A 26,242-nucleotide genomic window follows, 5' to 3' on the forward strand; every position below is an offset into this window, starting at 1 on the left:
GTATGCCGTGAGACAGCTGAAGGCTTAAATATTGCATTCGTATATTAAATTCGATAACGGAGGCGAGTAGAGAATCAACCGTTCATTTTTATTGTCCTGAGTTCGAATTCGGGTTGTCTTTGATATTTGTATTCGTCTTTGTGCTTGCATCCCTGATGTGAGCTCATCACTTGCAGACCATTACGTATAACGACAATGGAACAGAAACACAGTCTGGATAAAAATTTTAATGCGGGAAAGGAATGTGTAGATGGCCATACTCCACAAAGAAGTGAACCAGAGAAATATAAACCCTAATGGTCAGTTTGCCTATCCCTAACATTGGCCCAAATTACCATACTTTCTTTTGTCGGCCCGACAGAATCAAACTAGACTCCTAAAGAAAATGATGAACAAAGGCGGAGCTGTTAAGACCACGTAACATCAGCCTCTATATCGGAACAAACTAGATAAACACTTTCTAACGACTAAATGAGCCAATGAGCATCCTTAGTGGCCGAAGTTGACCAAAAGGCGGGAGCTATCGCAAAAATGCAGGTGGTGCTACCCAGATGGATTCCACCCCAAATCGATAATACAGTAATAGGCGCGGACGATAAATTCATTCAGTTGATTCGTCCAAATCATACGACGCCTAGGTCTCCCGTCCCTGATGTTTGACGCATTATTACCAAAACATCCAAAGGCGAAGAGCGCTCTATTGTTTTTGAGCGACCGTGTTGAATACTGGCTTCGTACCCCTGGGGTCGCATCAATTAAATTTAAACAAATTTCCTTAAATTTATTCCTACGAGTACTGGGAAACCAGTCAGGCCTGCAACAGAGCCCCAATATTACAATACCCCATGATAATCTCCAAAGGTAGGGAAGGTGTTTGGAGAGGAGCCGCTAAATACAGTGTAACGTCACTGCAATTCATCCGATAAGTGCGTCGATTTATTCAGCCATCTAATGTATGCTGTACATCACCAATCAGTTCAGCACTGATATCAGCATGCAGTTGCGTTTGGAGAAATGTCGCGCAAACAATTGTTAGGAGAAAACACACCGACAACGAAGGATAAAGCCATAATAACAACCGAATTGAGGGGGTGGTTTCGGACGACGTCTACAAATACTTCGGCGTATTGCAAGCAACCACACCTACTGTGGCAATCATTAAATCTAAGTTGCTGGAAGAATTTGAACGGCGTCGCGATCTTGTCCTTAAAACTGAGCTGTTCGGAAAAATGAAACCGTGGTAATCAACACCTTCGCCATCCCCGTCCTTCTGTATACTTTCACTGTGGTACAGTGGATTAATACGGATTTAGAATCTGTCAATAGACGAGTAAGGATAGTTCTTGCAAACAACAACACGTAAAAAAGAACTATCATGTCATCCAGGAAGAAGAGGGGTATTTGATTTGGAAACATTGCACTACAATCAAGTGCATTCTCTTCGTGAGTTTTTCTTTGAGAAACAATCCTCTAGCCAAATACACCAGGCTACCGTCATGGCAGATAATAAATTATCTCCTTTGAACCTGAGAAGCAGAGAATGGGATCCCGTGTCGAATGTTACTTCAATCCAACAGAATATCGACATGTGGTCCATTTTTGTTTTGTTTGACACACAATTCACAATTATGCTTCGATACAAAATCAATTTTTCAAAATACATCCCCTTACGATATCTGCTCAGATAAAGTTGATAGTAGCAGCTAACTATATTTTAGAAATTTACCAGAAACCTGCCCTAAGTTCATTCTAGTAATAGGAATTTTTCATTAGCATAAGCGATAATTCTGGAAAGTTTGAATGCAATCCAACTATTATTAGCAAAGTGCTACAAGGTTAAAGTTTTGTATTCCATATAACTTCGTTGTATTCTAATAGTTCTGAGTCTGCCATCTACTAATGTCGGATCGCAACAATTTGAGTAGCAACTCACTCCGTTTCGGTGTTGAATACTACTAGTCTAGGTGCAAACTTGGATGGATGCTTTTGAACAATATTTCATACCCTAAACAAAAATAGACCAAAATTCCACCTGGAGCAGGTTTCGGACACGCTGCTCTCCACGCTATTCAGATTCGTAATATCAATTTAGATAGCATAATACAGGGTGCGTCAGCATAACTTCCTTTTTTAAAATGCGCGCCACTCAATTAGTTGATGTCATAGCGGAGCGCTAGTGGTCTCGTTCAAGAGGGGATACTGTAAAGTTTTGTCCCGACACGGTTCAGTCGCCATCATGCGTTGGAATAGTGAGGAGCGTGCCTTTGCCGTTGAGGTTTACTTTTCAAGCGGATGTTCGGTTATTGCAACACAGCGTGCATTTCGGAATCGCTTTAATTTAGCCCCATTGGCTCCAGTCCCAGACCGCAAATCAATTGTTACATGGGTCACTACATTCAGACAAACTGCAAGTGCGACAAAAGGAAGAACTGGAGTCCCTCGGCCCGTTAGATCACCTGAGAACATTGAAGCAGTGAGAGCGTCAATGTTGCGATCGCCACGGCGTTCTGCGCGCAAACACGCATCTGCCCTTGGACTATCCGATCGTTCTGTGAGAAGAATTCTTCGTGATGATTTTCATTTTCATCCCTATAAGATGGCGATAGTGCAGGATCCCGTGTTTCTGTGAACCGTCCAAGAACCCTACAAGATTTGAAGACCAACATCCAAGAAGAAATTGCCAACATAACACCTGCTATGCTAACAAGAGTCGTGACAAACGCCAGAAATCGGTTTACGCAATGTATGGAGAATGGGGGACGTCACCTAACAGACTTGATCTTCAAAACAATGTAAATAAAAACCTTAGACATGTACATACATTATAAAAAATAAATAAATATTTTCCGATGCATACAACAGTTTTTATTGAGTTTTGAAAAAAGGAAGTTATGCTGGCGCACCCTGTATTTAGGCCTTCTATAAGTACATAACAGTTGGGCTGAAAAGTTGCTAGAAAAAAAAAATTTCCTTCGAGGGAGATACAATGATTACAAGGGTCATACAATTTTTCGTTACCATTTATATACTATAATTTGTCTTTAGCCTCAAAATAGGCCTTTACCACTTCATCGCTAAATTTCTCTCCAACGAGCATTCTCTTGAGATCTGAGAGCAGGAAAAAGTCGGCCTGATCTGGACAATTCGGCGCATGGAATTTCGCCATCGTTTTCATTCATAAGTGACACGTTGCATTGTCTTGATGAAAAAGTACTTTCTTTTTCTTCAAATGGGGCCGTTTTCCATGATTTCATTCTTCAAACGCTCCAATAACGCTATGCAACTCTCGCTGTTGATGCATTTTACTTCTCAAGATAGTCAATGAATATTATACCAAGACCATCCCAAAATACTGATGCCTTAGCCTTGCCAGCCGACTATTGTGTCTTTGCTCATTTTCGAGTCGATGACGTTCGTTTGGATTCTGCCGTGAAAAATGGTTTTTATGGAGGAACAGCTTTAAATACTGGTCAAAATCGTCCATTCGTCGATTGTGAGCAGATATGTCCAATACGTCCTTTGATATCTTTACAGCTCTAGCTATCTCGATCAACTTAACTTTGCGGTCATCTGAAATTATTTTGTCGACTTTTTTTGTTTTTTTTTCAGTAACAGCCTCTTTGAGGCGTTCACTGCGTTCATCGTCCTCTGTACTCATTTCGCCCCGTTTAAACTTACAAACCGCTTCTCAACAGTTGATTTTTCTAGAGCGAAGTCCAAATAATGTTTATTAAATCAAGCCTTGGCTTCTTCAGACTTTGTTTTGCCAAAAAGCAATGCTTTATTAACCAGCGAAATTCCTTTTTATCCATTTTCTTCAAACTAAGGAAAGTTGCTTCACTCGAAATGCTTTATTCCACAAATGAATAGTCCGATAATTGTCAAATTCAATACGTCTCTTTTGAAGGTTAGGGTAAACTAAAATCATATAGATTAGCATATGAAATACTGGTGGCGTCACCTGCGTGCTAGCCTACGAACTTTTCAGCCCAAGTGATACATCTGAAAGTTTGGAAATACATATGTGAAGGAATAGCAATTGACTATTATCAATACAGTACTATCTAGATAATTTGATCTAATTGTGTAATTGCGAAATTTGACCTATACACACACAACGTCTACACGAAAATGGGAAGAAGCTAGCCAAAGCCTCGTTTGTATAGCATTCATTCATTTATGTTTTATCTTTGAAAGAACCAACTCTGACTTTTGTTTTAGCTCCTTTGCTGAATCCTCTAACGTATTTCCCAGTGAAAATAATTTGGATGGATGTTACGGAATCGAGCGCATATCTTTATATTTTTGACACGCTTGGAAACATTGTCTACGGGATATACCGACCTCAATTGCTGAAACGAACCATACATCCCTATTAGAGGTTGCCTTTCTATATGTAAATGAGCATATTACTTTATATCATATTTTAACATCAAAATTACGTTGGTAGCCCGCGGTAGTTTTGAGAAATTACATATACACTAGGTCGAAAAAATGAAAAAATTAGGTCCTGACAAAACTAACATCATGAAACGGTATCCAAAGGAATTTTACATTGAAAGCATGATAAACTTTAATAATGTACTTATTTTCATCTTTGAAAAATTATTGAAGAGGTGCAGGACTAAATGAAAACAAGTCGGGCTGTTTCTGAGAAAAGTGCGTGTGACAGACAGACAGACCGACAGACGGACAGACAAACAGACAGACAGACATTGAACTGATTTTAATAAGGTTTTGTTTTGCAAACAAAACTTTAAAAATCACCGCTTTCACTGTCGATAATAACACATTACCAGACGAAGTCATTGAATTATCTGCCAAAATCCTCAGACTACTTACTACTTGGTTATTTCGGCGGGACCCGTAAAAATTTTTTTTTCTGGATTGGATTTTTTCCACCTAGATTGATTATGGAAGACTTTCGAATCTGTAGATAAAGCAATTGCGGAGTTAATGTGGGTTTCGCCATGCCATTTTATTAAATTCCCACCCAGCATATCAAGTCACCGTTGGTTCGGTCAGCATTTTGTCCAATCTTGGCAAATGAATTCTCGTTAGCGCGAATTACGTGACCACATCATCGACGATGCCTCTCTCGCAGTTTTTCCACGATCGGTGCAGCCCCATATCGATCGCGGATATCCTCATTTCGGATGTGAGTCCTTGAGGGTTTTACGTGAGCACCTGTCTGGACGAATTAATCCCACGGTCTCCTTATGACTCGGATTAATTTTTTGACCACAATCAGAGCCCCGCTGAGACAGGCAACAACGGACCAAGTGCATGGCTTAGCATTCATACTGGTGGATGCAAGACCTACCTAACTAAGGACTACGGCACCCGTGTTGAAACGATACACCACGCCGAGCCTCGATGGTCTCTTGTGGCTTGAGCATAACCAACAACACCCATGAAGCTCCCACTAGGGGGCCAACCGCGAAACAGATTGTTACCACTCTGTTCCCTCACCACGAAAATAGGGGAAGGCAAATTTTTGTCCAGCTAAATCACGGCATAATACCGCCTGTAACTGTGGAGGTGCTGCGGGAAATATGTGGTAGGTTCGGTGACAACAAGGCCCCAGGTTTGGATGGCATCCCCAACCGGGCTTTGAAACTGGCAGTGAAGACTAGGCCCGACCTTTTCGCCAAAACCTTCGAGGCGTGCCTAAAAGAAGGAATATTCCCTGCCCAGTGGAAAAAGCAAAAGTTGATGTTGCTTCCGAAGCCTGGCAAGCCACCTGGAAACCCAGCGTCGTATCGTCCTATCTGCCTGTTGGATACAATGGGGAAGATGATGGAGAGAGTCATCTACAACAGACTCCTGCCCATCGTCGAAGCCAGCAATGGTTTGTCGGAACGCCAGTTTGGTTACCGACGGGCCCACTCTACGGTGGACGCAATTGGCATGGTGGTAAACCTGGCAAAAGGTGCACTAATTTCTGAAGGCTGCTGTGCCGTGGTGGCGTTGGATCTCAAAAACGCATTCAACTCGACCAACTGGAATAAAATTAAAGGGCGTTCGCTGACATAGGTGTCCCCGGATACTTAGCGAATTTGGTCGAAAACTACCTCTCAGAGAGGACTCTCTGGTACGGGACAGATGAGGGCCCCAAAGAGTACATTGTCACAGCCGGAGTACCACAGGGATCGGTACTTGGTCCCCTGTTGTGGAATATCATGTATAATGGTGTTCTTGCTCTTCCCGTCCCAGAGGGGACTACGATTGTCGGCTTTGCTGATGACCTAGCTGTGGTTGTTGCAGCAAAACACGCAGAAGATGTGGAGGTTTACGTGGCGGAAACAGTGAGAGCGGTAAAATCCTGGCTAGAAAAGGCCGGGCTGACCTTGGCGGATGCGAAAACGGAAGCGCTCTTAATAACGAACCGCAGGAAAAATAACACTGTAGAAGTGGAGGTTGGTGGACATACGGTCGTATCAAAGCCGGCTATCAAATACCTGGGGGTAATAATTGACACCAAATTGAGTTTTAGGGAACACCTAGAGTATGCATGCCAAAAGACAGCCAATGCCACCACGGCACTTGCAAAAATGTTGCCAAAGATTGGTGGACCGAAACATTGCCGGAGGTTGGTGGTAGCCGGAGTGGTGCGCTCCATCCGGCTCTATTCGTCGCCTGTGTGGGCAGAGGCGCTTGCAAACTCTCAGAGACGGAAGCAGGTGAACTCGGTTTACCGGCGGATGGCTTTGAGGGTTTGCAGTGCTTTTAGAACCACATCAGATGAGGCAGTATTGGTGGTGGCAGGCATGATCCCGTATGGAGTATGGAGGGGCATGCACAGCGTAGAAATGCGGCAAGGTCAGAGTCGCTTGATCTCTGGCAACGCAGATGGGACGAGTCTACGAAAGGTCGGTGGACGCACAGGCTCATTCCCAGCATTAGAGTGTGGCTTGAGCGAAAACACGGGGAGACCAACTACCACATTACCCAGTTCCTCACGGGACACGGTGGTTGCTACAGGCAGTATCTGCACCGCTTTGGGTTGGATGATTCTCCGAATTGTCCCAGATGCGATGGCATACCGGAGGATCCAGAGCATGTGATGTTTTACTGCCCACGATTTGCGATGGAGAGAAGGAGCTTAAAGCAGGTGCTGGCAGGAGCGGAACCCCGGAGAGCTTGGTTACTGAGATGCTTGGTTACTGAGAAGTGGTTTGCGGTTGGGTCCGCAATCATCCAAATGCAGGAGGAGTTGCTGAAGGAACAAAGAAGGAGGAAAGCTACAAATAGGAGAAGGATGAGTGCCTAAGAGCAAACCTACCCCCCGAAGTAATACCTCAATGGTGGTCCCGCGGGGCTGGGGCTGGAGAGACCGGTGGTTTTTAGTGGGTGTGAATCCCACACGCGCCCGCTGTAGTTCCGGCGTTCGGGCGGCGGAGCTGCAGCGGACGTGTCTTTATAAGATTTTCCACCTCCGTGTACGCACAAAAAAAAAAACGGAAGTTCACCCCAAGTATGAGAGTCCAGGGACTATCTCGGTTCCCATGGTACCAGGATACCCCTGGTGAGGTTTCGTGACCAATTTGCCACTTCAGATGAGTCCCCGTGCATATTCGGGTCTGATCGCCCTGATGAGGCCTTTGGAGCATTCGCTTACTGCATCACGGCCAGCAAGCCAAAGTGAGTACAACGTCTCCCAGTGCCATCACTATTGAGGTTCTCCTCGGCCACTTGACTTTAGTTTGGCCGACAGGGTTGCGGCCCCGTCTTCCTCACCTCATTTCGGATGTGATCAAAACGTGTCACGCCACTAGTCGAACGCAACATCTTCGTCTCCATTACCGCAAGATGGCGTTCATTGTCTTTTATAGTCAACCAACACTCAGAAACATAGAGAGCGACGGCACGGACGAAATTGCGGAAAATTTTAGATTTGAGACGTTCGTTGATATGTCGATCACAAAGAATACCAGTTGTGGCACGCCACTTCATCTAGGCTTCGTTACTGCGTGAAGCGATTTCACAACGCAGTTCTCCATTGGCTGATAGCATTGACCCGAGATAATTAAATCGCGCAGCTCTGGGCAAGTCATCGTAAAAAAATATGTTTGTTTGCCACTTAACTAGGAAAAGTAACGTGTTTTAGGGTTAAGTTTTGACTTTAAGTGTGAACTGATATTAGTTGAAAAAGTAACACAATTTCCTGCCTTTTTGCAATGAACAGGTACTTGTTCTTCTTGAATACAGAGAGCAATTAGAATTGATACAAATAGTCGACACTGACTGCTACATGAAAATTAAAGGCTTCCATATTCACTATAAAAGTTAAGTTTTGTTAGAAAATCAAATTCACATGATGAATTCGGATGCCTTAATTCTGAGAAGTATTTCGGCAGACTTCAACAAATTTATTACGGTGGCAATGGCAGCTTCGCCAAGTTTCATCCCAATTTTATCACACGAAAATTATACTTTCGAATTGTGAGAAATCAACTTCCAGAAGCAAATAAGAATTACAATGAAACCGCTTTGTATTTTCGTTCCCCGACCGAGAAGTTGACGGAGAACAACGTTTATTTCTTAATATGGAGGGTTCGTTCGTTCGGAAAAACTTGGAAAGCTTGAACGCTGAATTATAGTGGATACCGAAAATCATTACCTTCTTGAGTCTTTCAACACGCTATTAACCTCATTATGATCGACCTTCAACCTTGTCTCCTCTTCCACAAATCCACCCATTGTTACGGCCTTCAAATATTTTCGCTCGCAAACTTCTGAAGTATTTGCAGTCACTTCGTCAAGTGAACTGGCAAAACTTTTTGTAAGATTATTTCTTATGGCAAATGGGGAATAACTAGATCAAACTTTGCGGCGACTTATTTCTTCTTTCTTGACTCTGTAGCGGAAAGTATTAATAGCATGTCATGGGCTCCCCAGAAAATCAATTACAACTAATATGTGTATCTATAGACATTCATGTGGTGTATGTGAAAATAAATTAGAAAAGGGGGTGGATAGCTGCGGCTGTCATTCACCCCGAAAAACCATGGAAAAATTGTGTTCCATCTATCTACGCTTCGATCGACGTATGTAATATGGGAAAAACCCTAACGAGGGGCATTTAATTTTCCCGCTACCACGACATTTTTAATCGAATGGGAAAGTGGTCAGTAGGGTTTTCGTTTTGGATACGTTTCATTTTAAAGTGAAACCGAAAGATAGTGAAAAGGGAAAGTTGGGTTGAAAAGTTGTCGATTAGACTTTAAAGGCCAACGGAGTAAAGCCTTTCCCAACAGTTCAATCGAGGCAGTGCGCTGTAACTTCTCTCTGAAATTGGAAGCGGCTCGAGTTTAGTTTTGTGCCTTCGTACGATTTGAAAAGCGGAAATGGAACTTCTGAATAGGAAGCTGGTTGCAATAGCACTAACAGTGCTAATCTGCCTTATTGGAGAAGACGGGCCAGGAGCGAGCGCTATTCCATGGACTATCAACTCAAATATCAGAGGCGTATACAACGAGAACTTTGTGCGTAGCTTTAGGAATCAGAGTAGATTAGAGAATTATCAAATGCACGGGGGTGAGTGAATAACACGTGAATCTTTGTCCTCCAGATAGGCCAGAAACAATTAATTTTCTTTTGACTTCGCAATCTAACGGGCTGTATCCTTCCATTCACAGAATTAATGGATACCTGTTACACAACGAGTGATTGTCGAAATTTTGCGTATCAGTGCTCGGAGAAAAACACCTGTCAATGTGCCCAGGGATACATGCCTGATGAGATGCGAGAGACATGCATAGGAGGTATGTTCCCCTTGAAAAGGCTGTATTACATATTCTTTTATGTGTTGTGCTATTGAGTCAATTAGGATCACTTAACTGCTCTAGACACTGTACTTGTGCACATTAACAACACGTGCCGTTGATAAATTTCTTACGAAAATTGGGTGCCAAAAGGTCATATACATACATATTTCTCTGGAAATCGATGTACTGTACTTATTTTTGGGTACATGATTGCTTAAAATTTCAAATTTTAAGGAGGTTAATGACTTATAAATAGAGAAAATGGAAGAGGGTAATTCTGTTTCCTTCTTGGCAAGTATGTATTTGTAGAATTTTGAATCCAGTAATGGCTCATATTTGACTAGCCCAGAGAAATTTCAGAATGATATACGTGAATGTGGCGGAAGTTAGGAGATGCTTCCATTAGTAGTGCATCACTTAACATTTGGGTTGTCAATAATACACAGTGTGCAAATTGTTCCCTCCATTTCTCCTTCCGGGTAATTTCTCAATATTTATATTGTAATTGCAAATGCTAAGGTTCCTTAAAGGACTATGACTATGAAGAATTTTTATTTATGGCATTAGGTTAGGTCTTTATTGATGTGAATTAATGCAAAAAGTCTACCCTTTTTATTTACTGCAAATGGTGTTCAAAGTCGGGAAATCCTAAATGCGCCAGGCTTATGACATGCGGTTTTGCTCAATGGCGTGGAAAAGGCTGCATTGCAAAAGACGTCATTCCGTTCCCTTCCTAGTAAAGTAGGGGTACTTTCATCCTGGGAGGGAGGGCACTGTTGGCTATTTGATCTTTTATAGACATTTATATAAATCCCTTTCACTTTCTCTGCTTCCTCAAGCATAATATCACGACAGACAATGTCCATATACCTAGCTGTGGTAGTATAGTTTTAGTCATTTGTCAGTATCCCCACTATGCCAAATAATCCTTAAGCTTCGGGTCACATTAATCTATAAACACTTTGGACTATTCCATCCCTGGTAAATTCGCTCAGTAATATTCAGTAATATTCCCCTTCCCCCTCCTTTTTCCTGAAGGTTGTGAAGGTTCAAATCTTCTCGATTCCACACAATGGTTTATAGAGCGGTATTTCTGCTCCCCTCCTGACCAGCTCATCTATTGCTTCATTGCCTTCTAGCGCAATATAGCCAGAAAACCAGACTACCCACATTCCACTGTTTGATCAAGGAATTTCCATATTAGCTTAGAATTTATCGGTCTGGAACAGAGTGCCTTAGTCCAAAAAGATCGCAAGCTCCTGTTTCGTATAGTTCTTTTGAGGATTAAAGTCTGCACCCCTATAAACGGCGTACAATTTGGTACGGTGGTACAGACTATTTTCTATTGTCTTTTTACGAGGGAACGGACGGTATACGAAACAATCAGCTGCTGGCGTAATGGATATGCCACCGCTAATGTCCCATGTTGCTTTGTTGTGCTTCAAATTTTTAACGAAATGAAATTTGTCTGTCCTGCTATCACTCGGGTTCAATAAATCGGGTCCCTGCTTAGAAAGAATGTTCACCTTCCTCCAATTGAGGCAGCTTCCTACCATACTGATACAAGGATTTTGAAGATAATCCTCCCCGTCTGCATCTGTATCTAGAGATAGAGAGGAGTTTACGTCAGAAGGACCTCTAGCAACGCCGTTCTTGTAACCCTCTGTTGCACACATTTGGTAGGAGTTTGTGTAACTCACTAACTGTTGCATCGTATTTGTTTACATCCACTGAAATTACCGCCCTATAGGCAATTGTTTGCTTTTCTGTTGCGTGTTTCTTTTCTGCTCTGAACTCATAAAACATTAGGATTCCAAATATTTTACCTCGGTTTTTGTTTAACTGTTATGCCAAATATAGTAGAGTGGTTATTGAATGATCGAGCATGCGCTTTCTAGAAGTATGGTAGTTTTCGCTGAATTGGTGGTCACTCCCGTGCACATGCATCAGTTACTAATAATTTTTAGTCCCAGTTGGACAGTACTGCATTTACCTATGCAGATTAATGCTTATGTGAAATGTTTGGACCTTTACTACATACTTCTAAGCTCTCTTAAGATTTCTTCCACTGCAATACTTCGGATTAGTGATGAGTGTATCTCACAACACAAAAATCACTGGTATACCCTTGCACTTAAAGTATCCTCTATTTTTCGTAAAAGGATACCATTTTTGGGCTAGCAACCTGTTCTTTTGGAATGTGCTTCAATTTGGGGATCTAAGCCTTCCGAGCGTTAGTGAGGTGAGATTGTGGAACTTTGGAGAGTTGGCCCCTCCCTCTTGTTGCACTCTCTTTTTGTAGTCTAGAAAGCCTAGCGCTCGCCAACCAGAACCGGGTGTTGGACAGTTGCTAACGGCTAACGGTGAAGAAGAGTTCTTTCTATGAGGAATTATATACTGGAACCTCTGCTTCCCTAAAGTCATATAATCGATTTCAGTTTACCTGTTCCCACTATCAAATATAGGAAAATGGATAAATCGTTTGATAAACCATATATTAACAAATGCAAGTCACTGTCCGCAAAATTAGTTAAATGTTCCATTCATTGATTCATTGCATGTACCAGTTCCTTTTCTTCTGTGCCTCTTTTAGCGCATGATCATTAAAATCCCCCGCAATGATAATACAGTCATTGATAAAAATGTAACTGGTCTTTCTGTTAAATAGTTGCCAAAAGGCATCTCCCATGGTAACGGGTGGTATGCGGTGAAGAAATGAATATTTCGACCAGAAAGTATAATAGTTAGCTTCATCAGTCAGTTATCATTGGCATTCCTTAATGGCATCGTAGAAACCATTCGAGATGACGATGCGACACCATATTGAGTGCGTGCACTACAGAAATAAAGAAGTTTATAACCACTTTAGCGCGTTCACATTCTATTTCGCCGCTTTTGGGACCACACTATCGAGTTTATTGTAGAGCGTGAATATCAATACCCATCTTCCCAAGGACCCTTTCGAGTTCCTTTGTCTTTCCACTGAGGACACTAATATTTAACGTGCAGACACGCATTTGTTCGACGAGGACTAATTTACTTAAGTCCAGTCACCAAGAAATCCAACTCATCCATAGATTGAAGCCAGACCCGCCCTGCCGCGTCGTTTAAGATGAAAACCCTAGCATTTCTCAGATACGTTTTGCTCAATGCGTAACATTTTTTTTTAAACATTTAATGCGTTTTCTTGGTAGGCCTATTCCGGGACCTATCATCCAAAAAGATTAGGTAGGATTTAGCATAGTGAAGTAACTCCAACTAGACTTTATCTACCTTTGTAGATGATCTCAGCAAATAATTTTCGTTCTACTGAAACTGCTAAGGAAACAAGATGACGGAGTTAACGTCGTTAGACTGAATCCTTGGGGCTCTATCCAATCTCTTCATAGCATTTTCTATGGTTAATTGGTTTTGCTTCTCCGATAACGATCCTCAGTCCCAGGGGTGCTTTACCTGGTTAAATCGTTTCCAAACCTCTGCCTTCGTCCTGGCTAGATTCTTCCTCCATTGGGCTGCACACTTTATTAACTGACTGTCTAAACGGGACATGCATCATCGATAACTCTGTTGAGTCTTCCATCATTGTTTTCAGTTCCATATTTTACCTACGAATAGAAACCAAAATCTGTTCTTTTGAGATTCTTTGCTATTCAATTTTTTTAGAATTCTCACCGTCAAATCTTATTATTTTGTAGTCCAACGTAGAGGTTTCCTTGAAAAATTAGCCCATTCATAAGGGTACTTCATAAAATTTTGCCTAGTAATGAATGTTGGCGAATTTCCAATATGACATTTGTATAACCACAGGGTCTTCACTCAGGAAGTCTGGCAGATATATGCTATATACATATTTTATTTTGCATTTAAAAATGGTGCAGTTCTTGATTTTTTAAAAGAAATGTACATACCAAATTGATGGTATACTTTTTCCTAGCAGGCTACAGATCTGCCCGAGGTACACCCAGGGTCCTTAAACCTGCACTATTTCAATATCGTTCTTGAAAATTCCGTTTGCAATTACTGTGCACACAGTTCCTGCACGGTGGATGTTTAACTGGGTCATCTTATTGATAACCATTGGTTCTATAAATGATGGAAACTCTTCTTCAATATCAAACTACAGTCGGGAGGTCTCGCATCTGTTCGTAGATCCTCTGTATCTGCGGATAATGAAGTTACATTCTTCACGATCTACTATTCATTATGGAAATGACTTAAGTAGAATAACCAGTCTAACCTTATTAGTTAGGTTCGGTGCTCAGTTTGCTCGCTGTTATCTTCACCTTTAAACGACCTGAGATCCCCTCTCTTTTAGACTGATCTCTGATGCCGCCCTCTTCTGCAGCAGTTGGGAGCTTAATCAAATCACAACGAGGATAGACAGGCACCTTGATAGATTCCACATTGAATTGGACTATTATCTAATGTTTGTGAGGATATCCATTGCTCTGTATCCAATTCTTCATTACTGTTCTCAGAAGAAGTACCGCTTGCGAACTGATTGTGCAAAAGAAACATTTGCAGTAGTCATGAATCTCATTTAGAATCAAAAGCAGATATATTTCGGTTTTAATGTAGTGTATGTCCTTTAATGCCTCTAGAGCCTTAATATATGAATCTGAAGGTCATGAATATCAAGATGTTGTGATATATTCACGCTCGTAAATAAAATCTACTTGACTATTAGGAAAAATGCAAACCAAAAGAGGAGGAGAAATTAGGAAGGTTTCAAAAGAGATCGCGATCGGTTGCAACAAGTTCGCTCACGAGCTCGAAAATCCTGCAGGAAAATAAGGCCACCATTTCTTGACAGTTTCCTATTGGGCGAAACTGCGAATTGCGCAAGCGGTTCAAAAAAGGCGATTTATAGTAAGAGCCTAGGCCGGACGAGAATATCGAACAACTTTCATAGAAAGATTAATCATTATTTGGTGAAATGGATAAGGTAAAAATATATGAAGATTCAAAGGTAATTGAATTCGAAGACATGAATGAGATCATCGCAAAACCGAAGATCTACGAGGCCTCAAAGTAACATATCGGATTTCATTCGTTAGATTACTCAAACTGCTGTCAAATTCCTGTTACCAAAATTCTCATCTGTTTGTCTCGTGAACAGGTATCGTCTAGCGGAAATGTGTTTCCTACTACTTTACCTGAACCATTACCACGAATCGCAGAACCTACTTTCACGTTACGATTTAGAAATCTTCATAACGGCAATGGGCCTGTCGAAACCGAGCAATTGATAACACAATTAATAGCCCAGATGAGGATTCAAATGAGCTAAGGTAGGCAGCATTCACATGAAAAACAACTTAATATTTCTGGCCTAAGCCAAACGAAGCTAAATAAGTCTTGCTTGGAATTCTGGAGATCGCGAAGATGATTATCGGGAATAAACTGCGGACTTAGACGGCATTCCAAATAAAACCTGGTTAGTGACCATCAAGACAGTTGGTTTGTTCAAACTTTTATTCCATTTCATTTCCTGATTTCGGATATTTATTCTTACAAAAACCGATATTCCGGGAACCACTTGTTCCCTTCATCAGGGCTAACAAGTCCTTACTTACTTCTGAAGCTTTTAGTTCTGCGTTAAATTTTAGTCCCAAACACTTGGTTCGTATCTTTATAAAAATCCTTCGATGTAGATAGTCTCTTGCATTACGATTTGGATGATGAGCCTAAACCGTATCGGAAAACATTGGGGTTCCAGAAGGCTCCGTCCTCGGTTCTCCCTCGTGGATAATAATATAAATGGGAATTATGATGTTACAGCTGACCAAAGAGGGGATGGGTATTGGGTTTGAAGATGTCATTCCAGTCAGTGGCATTAGATATCAAGAAGATCGAAATCCTCATAAACAAAGAAATTCGGGAAATCAAATGTCGGCTTTGAAACATTGCTTTCGAGCAAGTGGAGATTAAAACTAAAGTAGTTCTTATTAGGATGCGAGAAAGCAAACATTTATAAGACTCGTAATTGGCGAGAAAATATCTAAGCGTCATGATTGACCAGAAACTGAACTTTGGGTTGCATCTGGAGTGAATACATTCCTGACTGCGTCAGCTAGGAAGCTCCCGGGAATATTGGCATGACCTGGTCCCCACATAATTTTTATTTTCCTTCGTTTTTCGTCTAATGTTTGCTACTGTCGAGTCTGTTGTTGATATTCTCTATAGCGTCGATACATGATTTACTGTCTGTATAGACCAGGAATTTACCAGCTGTAGAGGGTGCATAACTAATGGCATTACTTAGAGCATGTAGTTCGGGGGTAAACATAGAGCTGTTGCTAGGTAAAATTTCTATGTAGATTACTGCTGTCGTAGTGGTGACCGAGAAGCTCACACTTTGTTCAGTTTTGGATCCGTCAATAAAGATGAATGAATACATGTTTTTTGTTATCAGCTTCACTTGCATTCCTTTCGTCTCAATATGTTTTCTTCAAGTTAGCTGTTTATCCAAGTGCAAACCGAGACACTTTACATCATTTTGCTGAGGGATCGTTGCTCCATTGATTGAGACTTTAGCGTTGTTTTGCGGGTTCAGGGTGAAAGTAACATGACAGCACATTTTGTAAACCACTTTTCCTTTGGTATTAGGTGGATTTGTAATTTTTTTTTTATGCATCCTGGGGATTAGTGTGGATATTAGATAGGCAGTATCATCTGCAAACGTTGAGGTATCAGATAAGTGTCAATCCAAGGACACTGCCCTCAAGGACTCCAACTTGGATACTGTATTCACGAGTCGTGAAGTCAAAATTCCATGAAACTGTACTGGAAACCACTTTTTTATTTTAAAAATCAAATCTTGGTGCCACATTTTGTCGAAGGCTTCCCCCACATTTAAAAAGGCCGCTGAGCAAAACTCGATAGTACCATGCTTCTCTCGAAAGCTAAAACTTGATTTTGAGGATTTACTTTGTTTTCCACTAGATGTCGTGATATTTTTGAAAGTACTAAATTTTTCGAACACCTATCAGTGAATGGGTAGCAGACTTATAGGCCTGTATTATACAACCTACATTTGGTTCTTCTCACATTTAGAAATGATTATAACTTCTGAAGCCTTGGGGAAATAGTTCCTCCAACATTTTTCCTGAAATTAGGTCATATCCTATCTTGGGGTCCATTTATTCTCTAAAGAGTTGAGCAACTTGTTTGGCTCTAAATGAGAAGCTCCTCTTCGGTGTGGATGGAAATGCGATTGATGATGTCAACGAAGTAAGGATCGAAACGCAGATTACACCTAGGTCACTAGGTCACCAGTCAGGTAATAGGGGGTTGTCCACCATGAAAGTATATTTTGTTTGTAATTAAGAATAAGAATCTCTCCATATCCGAAACGCAATTTTTCAAAATGACGTTTTTCACATTTGCGAGAATTCTAACTCAAAAGGTAATGTATCGACCAGTATGAAATTTTGAAGTATGATTCTTGAAAAAATTAAGAAGAATATGATACAACATTATGAAAATTGAAAAATTTTTTTGAACACCCGCAAAGTTCTTAATTTTGACAATTTTCACCTGCATTCTTAGAAAATAAATTTTAAATGTAAAAATAAAACCTTTTTGGTTTCAGATAAAAATTGGAGTCGCGCAGTTGGAGAACTCTCGCTCTAGTTTTTCAGCGGACCAACGCCAGGGTCACTTTGTTATTTTTGGCTTAAATTATTCAAAAAAAATTCTCAAAAGTTGTCAAAAATATGGCTAATATGTTATCCAAATTTCATTCCATTCCAATTAACTCTTCCCACTAAAAAAATCTCAAAATAATACTTGAAAAAACTTTTCAATGTGGGTTTCCTCTTAAGCGAATTGCATATCCAGACGCATTTGCTGGCATCTAATGCCAGCTTATTAACCGAGTACCAACGGACCCGAGTATCTAGGTTAGACTGCAAAATAGGACAGTCCATTGGAAACGAAAGTGGCAAATAATTTAATTCAGATGTGCAAATGAAGATGGAGGGGAGGTCGCAAATAAAAAAATAGGAGTGGTAGGGGCCAAGTATAGAGCATTGGGGAACACCAGAGGAAGGGGAGAAAGAGAGGGATGAGTAACCACGGAAAGAAACTCTGGAGATACTGTTTGATAGGTAGGAGGACACCCATGGGATGATTGAAAAGAGGGAGTTTCGGCAGGAAAATATTGTGGTCAGCGGTATCAAAGGCTGTGGAGAAATCGCGTGTAGTAGCTGTCGCGAATTAAGGCGTTTAGTAACGAAGTTGGTAAAGACTGAAATATTTGAAGCAGTAGATCGATGTTTTACTAACCTATGATGCCCATTCACTATGATCGGAGTACACGGTCGGCTAGTCGTTGACGTACCCTTTGCGCATTTTGGAGCAAGCGGATAACACCATCCGTTCAACTCTGGCCGTGAAAGGCGTTGAGATGCAAATTTGAGATATTTTTGTGGTTAAGTATTAAACAAGTCGGGGAACGGGAAGTTAGACGCTTCAGGTATGAAAGGTTTTGTGTATTTCTTTTATGAAGAGATTTGAGTGTGCATTTGTCCCATTAGAACCTAGCACGTAATATATGCATATATTATGTGAAAATATCCACTTGACATTCAACTGAATTAAGCCTTCCACTAAGCCTGGCTACCTTAGGAGCCGAGAAATGTAGCCTAGATGAAATTTCCTGCGATTTTTACCGACTTCGTCCAATTGTTTTTTAAACTTGAGGCAATTCCAATGCTTCCCTTGTCTCATCTACATTCAATATCGAGCATAGTTTTCCATAAATACTGCTTATTCTATTATTATTCTTGCATTCAAAACCAATCCGTCGAATATCATTCTGTTACGGTAGCTCCGCCTAGCACCTATAGTGTACATAGAGCAACTAAAATATGCAAAAAGTACAGAGAGCTTTGGAGATTTCTTTAAAAGCCTACAGAAACACTTGATTTCAAAAATACTATTTAAAAATATGTATCTTTCCGAATATATTCCATATTCAAAATATGAGGCGTTTTACACAAACCGGAAGCTGCATGCTTCAGGTATGAAAGGTTTTGTGTATTTATTTTATAAAAATATTTCAGTGTCCCATTAATAGCTACCACGCAATATATATATATATGCATAGGGGCTACTTTGACCTATTATAACTTTGTTAATAATAGTACGATTTCCACCAAAATTGGTAGGATCATGTTCTACATAAGAACCTACACTGACAGACAGACAATAAACCGATTTTAATAAGGTTTTGTTTTACACAAAACCTCAATAATAAGGTTTTGTCTAACACAAAACCTTGAAAAGAGAATGATTTCTTAACTTTCGCTAATGTTACCGACTTAATAAAAGTGTAAACAATGGTACATTCGCATTTAACGAGTGTCTAAGGTCCCCTTACTCGACTGGCCTGCTTGGATGGCAGGCACAACAATCATCATAGAATCAGTCAATCCGACTTTTTTGCTACTTGGGCCAAATATGCTTGTTGCCGTACCAACGATAATGTTCTTCATGCTGCTGTTGGGATTGTTTGTTGATACCTCATCTCCAGGACATCTGGTAGCAGCAGTTTACGGTTACTTGCACCTGACTTTTAGGGGGAATACGAAGGGATGTTGTTATTCGAGGTCGGACATCCATACCGCGATATAGTAATCCGAGTTTGTATTAGCTACATACAGCAACGCTCTAAGATATCTGAACAGATCCATGTTTGGTTGTGGATCCTTTTGAAGCAAACTGCTCACAAGGTACTTCCAGCAATCACTTCCTGTGACATTGCTTGTTGAATCAGTCGGTCGTCGTTGGTAGTTTTATGCAAGCTGTAGCAGCCGACGTACCGCCTGAATCTGAGCTTCGCTGTACCTGACTGGTAAAATCTCTAAGTGAAATTTTAATATCCTGCTTGGGCCAGGCTTTGAGTGTTCTTCCTACTGAACCGTATTAATTATCCTTGTCCGAATCTTCCTTCGTCTTTTCCGATCGTCAGTTTTTCATTAAAACTGATTTTTCGGCAATCACTACACAGATTTGGAGATAAGATTCGCTTGCAAAGTTCTTGTTGTCGGTTTAGTATTGTGAGTACCAATACACGATGTATACTACCTTATGGCCAATTTTGTGTAAAACAAAACCTTATTAGAATCGATTCGACAGACAGACGGACGGACAGACAGTGCAATCCGAGAAAATCAACCGAGACCCAGGATCTTCTGCATGTCCGCATTGTGTGAAAAGATCCTCTTCAAATGGTATCATCATGTCTCAGATTAGGACGACAACTCATGAAGGTTGGGCATTATTTTGCGGTGGACAATGCAATTTTTGTTATGATGTTACATTATGTCGTCGTATGTCTAGGCAAGCAACCGATTACTTTCCGACCCACTCGAAATCCATTACCATCAGAAAAAAACTATTACTCAAGATTGTGATTCACGAACGAGCATGTTAAATGGATTGCATGGTTTGGCTAATCAAAATTCAGGCTCTTTTCAACGTTTTGGAAAACGTTAGGACGTCAGACACCAAGTGCCGCCGGTCAAACATGGAGGTGGATCTATGATGGGGATGTTCCTTTTCCGCGATACAGTTAACCCAATGTTTAAGGTTATAGGTGTAATGATCAAAGCCAAATATTGTAAATTATCATCGCGATCTATGCTACCTCGTGGAAAATTCGCCAACGATTGGATATTTATACATGACAATAATCCGAAACATTCAGCCCAAATGGCGAAGAGTTAGCGGGCTGACAACCACGTGAAGGCCCTTTAATGGCCTGCATAAACCGCTGACTTGTCATCTTTGGGAAATCATTGACAAAAGACCCAGGGAACGTAACTTCATAAAGGTAACTGACCTATACACCGTCAATGAGTAAAAGTGTACGAAATTTCCAACTCTTCCATTCGTAGCTAAACACCCAAAATATTCCTTTTTACAAACTACAAGAAAGACAAACATTGCCTATTACCGAGTACTATACATACTTATACATGCACGTATATAAATTGATATATTGACATATAAATGATTAAAAAACTATTGGTATTGACTAATTGGTTTGCGATGATGATGTCATACACGTTTGAGAAGGCTCGAAATTCGATTAAAATGTAAGAGTTTCACCTTCTAAAGCTCTGTTAATAATAGTTGGATACCTTATGTTATCCCTTAAGCTTGTTCCAAATTTTGTAGTTTTAGCATGAACTTAAGGGGGATTTCCGGCTAAACTTCTAAAATATACTATACAATTATTAACTCTATTTGTGCACATTTCCGAAAGGGGACGTATTTTACGACCTAGATTTCGTTTAGATGCTCAACTGTCATTTTTTTTTCAGATTTATCGGTTGGATAGGTTCTGAGAAGGAGATACTTCTTGGGGTCATATTTTGACCCCTCGACCCGATATCAAATATGGGACCAATTTTGAAGAGTAGTAATTAAGCCTTTCTATTTGACACCCCTCACGACCATATTCTGCGACAAAAAAGTTGCACCTTCTTTCGCATGTATGAGGAGCTCCCTCTTAGACTCAACATAAAATAGCGCCACTTGCTATATGTAAAGGAATGCACAGGCCAAACGTTTTCACCGAATTTCGTGACAATCGGTTCACCGGTTTCCGAACAAATAGGATAGAGAAACAGACAGGCGTAGCTTAGTTTTAAACCCCATTTAAATCATGCTGGGCAAAAAGCAGCCACTATCAGCTCGACATTAGCAAGGACGCTTCCAAATAGAGGCGGCCCGGAACACAGTCGACGATTACTTTTATCACGAGTCGTCAGCTCTGCTCTTTTAAAAGCAGCACGAGTGTGGGCATCTGCGATATAGATTGTAGAAAATCGCACCAACTGCATATTAGTTAAGTGGTCTCCGCACATGCTCCGCCTACCGGAAAATATCGTATGAGGCAGCGTGCGTAATTGCGGGGATGATTCCAGTGAATGTTTCAGCCAAAGAAGCAGGAAGCGAGCCTTAGCAAGCAAACTGAGCGAATGAGGTCATTGGCTGCATGGTAGAAAGTAAATCTATAGGTTCTGTTTGGATGTGAACATGTGAAAGTTCAGCAGAAGATGCAGAAAACGTTTTTCTCGTCTGCCCAAGATTCGAACGCCCAAGGAGAAACCTCGCGAATAAGCTGGAGCTCCCGTTAAAGGTGGAAAATCGGGTTAGTTATATGGTGAAATCGGGTACCGCGTAGAATGCTGTAGTTGAAACGGTGAAACGGTTGCACCAACGGCTAAAAGAAGCTTAAACGCACCACATAAAGCAAAAACAGCTATTTCGTGAACAGTTAATAAACTGAACACCCCCGCGAGGCAATACTAGAACGGCGATTCCGCGGGAAGAGTATGGAGAAAATATGGAAGGTTTTAATCGGTAAAAGTGCGGCATGCGCGTCCTCGATTCTAAATTGGTATCCATGAAGGATTCCCTCGACCAAAAAAAGCGATCCTGGGTCTCAGTTGATTTTTTCGGATGTCCACCACCTTTCTTTCTTGCAACGGGGTTTGTTTTACAGAATCGGACTGGAAGATGCTGACTTCTTTAGTAACTTCTCTCTGACCTGAGCCTTTTGTAATGATAACGGATTTCAGCTTCCCGGGCAATTGTTTTCTAACAACACAATATTCAACAATAAACTAAGAAAATTACTTTCGGCATGTTTTTTCCAATAAATGAACCATAAATTGGAATAATTAGCACGTTAGCACGTTATTTTCCGTCCAAAAAAGTTAGCAAAATGGCAATAACGAAAATAGTTACTTTATGATAACTTTTTCATGTCGAGTCAAGTATGCATCTTTCAATGCCCCGTTTTGGAACCCATTCAGCAAGCCCGCTATCCGAAAAGGAAAAGAATTTTTTCTAAAAGCATTCGTGCCAAACAACCTTTGCACTTTCACTGGCACTCTAGTGACTTTGAAAGTTCTCTTGAAAATCAGATCCAAAAATAAAATGGGAATACCTAGAACAGAAATCAGAATAATTTATTAGTGATTGCCAAAATATACAAGTGCGACATACTGATATGGTTAAACAATGTGCTGCTCATTTAATTATAAAACATTTTTAATTTCATTGGAGTTGAATCTGAATTGAATTTCAACTCCGTCATGGCATCCTTGACAAATCAGCCGCCACTAATCGTGGACAATATGTATAAAACATTTGACTTTAGCACTTTTCCTTGTGTATAGTATTTTGGAGAGTCCTTTAACTGGAATCCCACTATCAACGAATATCGATTTCATGAAATTCGCATTACGCTCGGATGCTTTTTTCACAATATCCTTTTTCACCGGGGCTCGATAAAAGTATTAAAATGTGAATAATGGTATCAGGTTAAGAATGATTGTCCTCTCTGCAGATATTTATATCGTTTATATCAATCAAGGATTTTACAACTGGGATGGATATATAGGCAGGGTCACTCACTCAATGTAACAGAACTCCGAGGACATCTGAAAATAATTTTCCGATGGTTTGCTTAGCTAGCGAAGCGTTTCCTGTTTAAGTTGGGTCATTTTAAGAAATGTTTTTTTATAAATGTCCTTCCTCTGAGTAAAAAGGGCTTTAGTTGGTGGAGCATGAAGTCCTGTGTAGACACACATATGTATTTGATTTAGAATTGATTTCTTCGTTAGGATTGTGGAAAAGCTTTGGTTACAAATAATAATAATAATCGTTGGTGCAATAATCCAAATTGGATCAGGGCCTCGAAGTGTGTTAGAGCACTCCATTCAAGACCTTAACGGTACACTACAGTACACTGTAGTAAGCAATGTGGTCAGCATTGCGTTCGCCCGAGATTATTACCCTGATTTGAGTCAGATACTCATTCACAGTTGTGGCGGCTGAGTTACCGTAAAAGTCATTGCGGCATTTCTTCTGCTTCTATGCACGAATATGGAACTACTTTGATAATATTCGAAACTTATATGTTTTAGCAAATTGCACATTACATTTTTAATTTAATACTCTCAATTCTTCGAATTCATTGACAGGAATTGGTTCCAAGTGTATGTATGACAGTCACTGCATCCCACGTGCATATTGTAAAGGACAACTAATCTGTGCGTGCAAGCACGAGTTCCCAATCTTCTCAAGAGATAAATGGACATGTCAAGGTAAGTAAATTAACTATATATTAATTCAGGTATATGAGCAAATTCTCGAAACAATTCAATTTAATGCACCAAATAAACAGCTCTAGTTAGGAATTATCATCATCATCATCAACGGCGCAACAACCGGTATCCAGTCTAGGCCTGCCTTAATAAGGAACTCCAGACATCCCGGTTTTGCGCCGAGGTCCACCAATTCGATATCCCTAAAAACTGTCTGGCGTCCTGGCCTACGCCATCGCTCCATCTTAGGCAGGGTCTGCCTCGTCTTCTTTTTCTACCATAGATATTGCCCTTATAGACTTTCCAGATGGGATCATCCCATCCCCACCACAACCTGTTGAGCCGGATTTTATCCACAACCGGACGGTCATGGTATCGCTCATAGATTTCGTCATTGTGTAGGCTACGGAATTGTCCATCCTCATGTAGGGGGCCAAAAATTCTTCGGAGGATTCTTCTCTCGAACGCGACCAACAGTTCGCAATTTTTCTTGCTAAGAACTCAAGTCTCTGAGGAATACATGAAGACTGGCAAGATCATAGTCTTGTACAGTAAGAGCTTTGACCCTATGGTGAGACGTTTCGAGCGGTATAGTTTTTCAAGCTGAAATAGGCTCTGTTGTCTGATAACAACCGTGCGCGGATTTCATCATCGTAGCTGTTATCGGTTGTGAGTTTCGACCCTAGATAGGAGAAATTATCAACGGTCTCAAAGTTGTATTCTCCTATCCTTATTCTTCCTGTTTGACCAGTGTGGTTTGATGTTGTTGGTTTTCGGTGCTGACGAAGCCACCATATATTTAGTCTTGCCCTCATTGATGTTCAGCCCAAGATCTCGCGCCGATTACCGCCTATTCGATCTGAATGAAGGCAGTTTGTACGTATCGGGTGGTTCTTCCCAAGATGTCGATATCGTCAGCATAAGCGAGTAGTTGGGTGGACTTAAAGAGGATCGTACCCCTCGCATTTACCTCAGCATCACGGATCACTTTCTCGAAAGCCAGGTTAAAGAGGACGCATGATAGTGCATCCCCTTCTCGTAGACCGTTGTTGATGTCGAATGGTCTTGAGAATGATTCTGCTGCTTTTATCTGGCCTCGCACATTGGTCATGGTCAGCCTAGTCAGTCTTATTAATTTCGTCGGGATACCGAATTCTCTCATGGTCGTGTACAGTTTTACCCTGGTTATGCTATCATAGGCGGCTTTAAAGTCGAGGAATAGATGGTGCAATTGTTGTCCATATTCCAACAGTTTTTCCATCGCTTGCCGCAGAGAGGTGGCGGTGGCAGTATTTGTCCGTCGTTTTCAGTTGGCGGAGCCTCCAACTCGCCGATGTTCTGGTTGTTCAGTAGCTCATCAAAGTATTCAACCTATCGCTCCAATATGCCCATTCTGTCGAAAATCAGATTTTCCTCTTTGTCTCGGCAGGATGAGCATCGAGGTGTATAAGGTTTCATCCTGCTGACTTGTTGGTAAAACTTCCGCGCCTGGTGCGGTTGCTCTCTGTACTTTTCGAGTTCAGAGACTTGTTGGTTCTCTCAGGCTTCCTTTTTCCGTCTGTGAAGTCGCTTCTCCGCTCGACGAAGTTCGTGATAAGTCTCCGCGCATGCCCGCGTTCTTTGAGAATGCAACATTACTCGGTATGCAGCATTCTTGCGTTCCGTTGCTAGCTTACATTCATCGTCAAACCAGCTGTTCCGACTCCTGAGGCCATGTATGTTTGTGACCATATCGATGACAACGTTCTTGAGGTGGTTGGGAAGATCATTTGTTGATGCTTCATCTCCAGGTCCTCTGTTGACTGCGGTTATTGCGGCATCCATTTCGCTCTTATAGGTGTCGCGGAGGAGTGTGTTGTGGCTTTAGTGTTAACTCTCACCTGATTGTCAGAGGGGATTGTAGGTGGTGGTGTTATTCGAGCTCGAAGCACCAAGCCAACGAGATAGTGATCCGAGTCTATTTTGGCCCCCTTATATGTTCTGACATTCATCAAGGCTGAGAGGTGGCGGCGTTCGATCAACACATGGTCAATGTAGTTGAAAGTGATTCCGTCTGGAGAGGCCCACGTATGTTTGTGGACCGCTTTCCGCGCAAACCAGGTACTTCCTACAACCATTTCGTGTGACACTGCTAATTGAATAATCCGCAGTCCGTTATCATTTGTATTTTCGTGGAAGCTATGGGAGCCAACGTATGGCCTGAATATGAGCTCCTTCCCTACTTGGCTGTTAAAATCCCCAAATATGATTTTGATATCATATCTGGGACAGGTTTCGAGGGTTCGTTCTACTGCCTCGTAGAAGGTATCCTTTTCCGACTCTGCAGTCTCCTCTGTAGGGCCA

General features: G+C 41.2%; 1 protein-coding gene across 1 annotated transcript in view; it reads left to right on the plus strand.

Moving 5' to 3' along the window:
• Nucleotides 1-9,127: 9,127 nt before the first annotated feature.
• The window catches only part of LOC119651217, a 32,288-nt gene continuing 15,173 nt past the window's right edge, over nucleotides 9,128-26,242 (plus strand). Inside the window, exons 1-3 of the mRNA XM_038054671.1 lie at nucleotides 9,128-9,540; nucleotides 9,642-9,767; nucleotides 23,777-23,899. Of these exons, the coding sequence (XP_037910599.1) occupies nucleotides 9,351-9,540; nucleotides 9,642-9,767; nucleotides 23,777-23,899 (439 nt within the window). The 5' untranslated portion in view covers nucleotides 9,128-9,350. The remainder of the gene's footprint in view (nucleotides 9,541-9,641; nucleotides 9,768-23,776; nucleotides 23,900-26,242) is intronic.

This window comes from Hermetia illucens, chromosome 3 (genome assembly GCF_905115235.1).
Source record: "Hermetia illucens chromosome 3, iHerIll2.2.curated.20191125, whole genome shotgun sequence".
Classification (NCBI taxonomy): domain Eukaryota; kingdom Metazoa; phylum Arthropoda; class Insecta; order Diptera; family Stratiomyidae; genus Hermetia; species Hermetia illucens.